Source organism: Hibiscus syriacus, unplaced genomic scaffold (assembly GCF_006381635.1).
Source record: "Hibiscus syriacus cultivar Baekdansim isolate YM2019G1 unplaced genomic scaffold, ASM638163v2 tig00110257_pilon, whole genome shotgun sequence".
NCBI lineage: Eukaryota > Viridiplantae > Streptophyta > Magnoliopsida > Malvales > Malvaceae > Hibiscus > Hibiscus syriacus.
In genome coordinates this window covers 499,814-504,714 of record NW_024062648.1, presented here as the reverse complement: position 1 = coordinate 504,714, position 4,901 = coordinate 499,814, and the positions used below count along the sequence as shown (strand labels likewise).

The window sequence follows — 4,901 nt, the reverse complement described above, 5'->3', positions numbered from 1 at the left end:
AAATAAACATATAATGTTATGTGCACAAAAAATATATAAAAAACAAAAAATATTTAATCAAAACATATAATATCTTTTAGGCTTAATATAAAAATAAGTGTATAAACTATATATCGAAAAACGTTTTAGTGTATAAAGATTTTTGGCTAAAAATAAGTGCCTAAAGTTTTATTCGTTATACTTTTATGCGCTTACCATTAAAATAAAGTTTTATTCGTTACACGTGTCGCTTAACGTTTTTTAACGGTAGGTACATGTATACACCAATTTTCGTCCATTTTTTTTATTTATATATATATATATATATATATATATATTATAGTTTGAAATTATTTTGAAAAATTATATAATATATGGGTTTTTTAAATGTTTTGAAAATATATATTATATCGTTTTGAAAACTTTTTTTAAAAAATATATATAATATATAGTTTTAAAAACATTTTTGAAAAAAATATATATCATATAGTTTGAAAATTAGTTTTTAAAATATATATATTATATGGTTTTGAAAATTATTTTTTAAAACATATATTGTATAGTTTTAAAAATGTTTTTAATTTATTTATTTATCTATTTATTTATTTATTTATTTTATTTTATTTCATTTATTATTTATTTATTTATTTTATTGTTGTTTGTTTCAGGTCCAAAATGGGGTCCAAACAATCAAAGAAACGGGCCTGAACCAGCCTAATGAAATAGTGCAGTAATAATGTTTAGGGTTGGAAACCCTAAAATGATGCCAGCCCACAGCTCCGAATGAGAGAGTTATACAGTCAAAGGGAAAACCAGGACTGCACTATCCCGGGATTCCCGACCACGTGAAGCAACGATAGGCCCGAAAGGTACGGGAACGACCCCATTATCACCAGAAACAGCCCGTGGAGGGCGGAGCAAATAACATCAGTGGTGGGTATAAATACCCACCAAGCCACACCGGAAAGGGGAGGACTCCCGAGCATCAAGTATCACTGAGAACATCAACCAAACACACGGCCAACAGAAAATCAGAGTACATCAACGGAGAAAAACTGAACACAAACAGTACACCAAAGATCCAACACCACCGAAACCCACAACATCACGAAAAACCATCGATCGGGAATGACCGAGCCACAAAAAATACCAACAACAGTACCATCGACGAAAAATAAAGATCCATCGAACACAAGCACATAATCATCATCAAAACCACAGTGAAACAAAAACCCATCAAAACCACAGTGAAACAAAAACCCATTAAACACAGTCGAAACCAAAAGGAAAACAACAACCAAACCATTTCAAAACACACATGCAAAAGGAGTAAGAGCAGTAAACAATCAAAGCGTCGGAGCAGAAGGAGCAACCGGGAAATCAAACGGTCAAAAAAAAAGAGAGGTAAAAACCCGAAGGTTATTTCATAGATCTACGCCGGCGAGGACATTGTTTGGGTGTTTGGAGGTTAGTTTTGGGTTCGTGAGGCCGAAGGGGTTATTTCGAGCTAGGTCAGTTTTGCCCGGTCGAGGCGGTGGTCGGAGCAGTTAGGGGCCATCGGACTAGTGGCCAGTATTTGGTCGGGGATGCTCTAGCTGAGAGAGTTTTCTCTCGTATGGGAGAGGGTTTTGTGAGTGAATGGTGAGAATGAATGCGAAAATGGGTCTTTTGGACCTTTTATATACGGGGGACCTTTTAAATTCGTTTTAAAGTGGTCGGTGGCGACTCCAATTCATTTAATCCAAGTCGGAGCCCAATTCTGGACCCAACCGAAAGACGGTTCCGACAATACCTAAAAGTGTAACGGAGAAAACTTTAAACACATACTTATTTTTATATTAAGCTTAAATTTTATATGCAAATTTGTAAATAACCCCAACCACCCTAAAGTCTTGATATCAAAATTCTCTTACCAAGTAGGAAACGTTGCGTTTTTGAAGGATTTGTTCTAGCACGTAAACGGCATCGTTTCGATGCTAAACATCCTCCATATAAACTAGGGGACTAGGGGTGATATTTCCATCTAAAACAATAACAATTCGAAGAAAGAAATCCCTAGAATCTGAAAAAAGGGGGGAAAAGATGAGGCCGATGCCGATGGAATACGTGACGGACCCGGACGATCAAGGTTCGGCCATGGAAGTCGACGACGTCGACTCACTCGATATCTTAGGTGATGGCGTAATCGGGAACGACAACAAGCTCGCCGATGCCGATTTCTTCAACAACTTCGAAGACGATTTCGATGACTCCGATATTAACTGAAAACAAATAAGAAGAATCCCTTGAAGTACACATCTATCTTCCCCCTCTTTCTCTGTTTGTGTGTTGCTTTTTAGGGTTTAAATTCTCCTACTATTTGTTAAATTTGGATTTGAACCATGGATGCTAATCGTATGCGAATCGTAAAAGTGTAGTGTGTAAACTTTCATCAGTATAATAATGGCTATAATTTTCCTCTTAATTCGATTTTCTTTCATGGCTTAAAGTCGCCTGCCAGTGAACCGAACAGTGAAAACAATTATTCACGTCCTATGAACACCGATATGTTAATGAAAAACTTTAATAGTGAGACGTATTGAGGTATCAACAAAGAGGTTCTTCAATCTCTTGTTGGATGTATTTACATAAGTTTTAATTTAATTATACACATTCTTTGACCTGGCCAGTGTTGATGAAGCTTTTTCATTTGATCACCATTTTTGTTTGCAACAACACTAAAGAAAATCTACATGTTTAGTTATTTTCCCCTTGTTTTGAAGAAACAATTAAATATTGAAATAATTTACCATTACCTTTGAATTTGAATTGTTATTGAAAGATTAATTCAAAAATATCGTTTTTCGGAACGTCTCTCTCAAATCATTTCCCGGAGAAGACAAAAACGATGTACGGGTACGAGCGTGCGAGTCGAACAGACACCGGCAAGGCGGAGCGTTTTGATCTAGAGTCAGGGGAGACTCCTTACCCGGGACTCGGCTATGGCGAGAATGCGCTCTGGTGGGGCTTTATCCGCAAGGTTTACGGCATTCTGGCGGCACAGCTGCTGCTGACTACCGTGGTCTCCGCCTTCCTTGTATTGTCATCTCCGATCAATGACCTCCTCCGTGGAAACTCTGGCCTCTTGCTCTTCATCTGTTTAATCCCCATCATCGTTATATTCCTTCCCGAAATAGGGCATCGGATAGCTATAGTGTTTGTTTTGTGATCGCCTTTTTTGTTTGGTTTATGTTTTGTATTTGTTATGGTTCCGTAAAGCTTTAGATTTGACAGTGCTTTGTAATTTTGTGAACAATTGTTGGTAACCTTAATAAATTTTTTTTTAAACTCTTTTCCACCTTCCGTTATCAAAGTTCTCTTTGATAAAAATAATTTTTTAATGAGGTTGTATTTTTTATAAAAAAAATAGAGAATACAAAAAGTACAAATATATAATATCACATATATCCTAAAATTCGATATAGATACCAAAACTTGATATATCCCAAAACACTCTTCTAACATCTTCAAAAAATTACAGAAATCTCAAAAATATTGCATATCTCTAAAATAATTCTCTCACGTTATCCTAAAAGTTAAGACACGATCTCTATTTATAGAGCCCACAAAAAATTCTTATTCTATATGAATTCCTACTTAAGATAAATATTTACTTTATTAAATAAAGTCAATTACTAAGAAATCTTCAACTATTAGAATTACAATAAACTCTAATTTAATTACTAATTATAATTTAAGTCAAAATATGACAAAATGAATAAAAAATTTATACTAACAAGTTTTGGGCAAACAATAAAATAAATTACACTCTAAGATTTTATTTGGTATGAAATATCGAAACGAGAAATAATGAAAAATATGTTGATTAAATGGTTGTTATAGTTTACCCAAAAAAACAATTGTTATATATTCAAATATCTTTGATTATATTTGTATATATCTAAATGACATATCAGTAAAATAACAAAATTTTAACTATCAAATCTTCTTAAACTAATTAACATATAAATTATCATGACCCTAATCAAAATTATGAAACATGAGAAAATATGAATAAATAAATAAGTAATTTATCTTAAAATTAATAGAAAATCATATCTAGATTTTGAGTAAACACATTTCGAAAATTAAAATAATAATCAGATTGTATATATATATATATATATATATATATATATATATATATATATATATATATATATATATATATATATATATATATATATATATATATATATAATTAATTATAAAATGAGTGTCCAAACTATACCGCTTTTCCTAAATAGGCGTCTAAACTTTTTTTTGAATCATTCAGGTACCTAATGTTACAAATTTATCACTTTAGGTGCACAGGTTGTAATTGCCGTTAAATTCTACCGTTAAGTGACATGTCTTACGTTCTAGTAGTTTTAAAAATTTTACTTAAATTAAAAAAATAAAATTATATATTTTTAGAGAAAAACCCAAAAATTTTGAAAGACTTAAAAATATTTCAAAACTTTGAAAATTATAATTTCAATCCTTAAACTCATGTCAACCATCATGTTTGACGTCGATTGGATATCCACCAGAACCTCTATCCTAAGACGAGCCAAACCTAACCATAAACGTCGTGTCTTCAACAAAGAAAACGACAAAATCGAGATCCAAATCTATGTCTCCGGTGAATTCAAACCTTCAAATTAGTGAAACCCAAGCAATCCAACGATGCGCACGACAACTAGGGGTGTAAACGAGCCGAGTCGAGCTCGAGTATTGCTGAGCTCGACTCGAAAACTTTGAAATGGAGCTCGACTCGACTCGGAAACTCTTTCAAGCTCGACTCGAACTCGAAATCCTGAACTGAAGCTCGTGAGCAGCTCGAAAAGGCTCGAAATGAAAAAAAAATCTTAAACTTAACTCTATTGAAGCCTCAAACTCAA

At 33.2% G+C, this 4,901-nt stretch overlaps 2 protein-coding genes across 2 annotated transcripts; both read left to right on the top strand.

The window, feature by feature from the left end:
• Positions 1-2,005: 2,005 nt before the first annotated feature.
• Positions 2,006-2,441, top strand: LOC120114977 (small acidic protein 1-like). The gene has a single exon (XM_039135747.1). The coding sequence runs from the start codon at positions 2,062-2,064 to the stop codon at positions 2,242-2,244; it is 183 nt and encodes a 60-aa protein (XP_038991678.1). The 5' UTR covers positions 2,006-2,061; the 3' UTR covers positions 2,245-2,441.
• A 331-nt stretch (positions 2,442-2,772) lies between these two features.
• On the top strand, positions 2,773-3,209 carry LOC120114976 (BI1-like protein). Its single transcript, XM_039135746.1, has one exon. The coding sequence runs from the start codon at positions 2,867-2,869 to the stop codon at positions 3,185-3,187; it is 321 nt and encodes a 106-aa protein (XP_038991677.1). The 5' UTR covers positions 2,773-2,866; the 3' UTR covers positions 3,188-3,209.
• Positions 3,210-4,901: the final 1,692 nt, after the last annotated feature.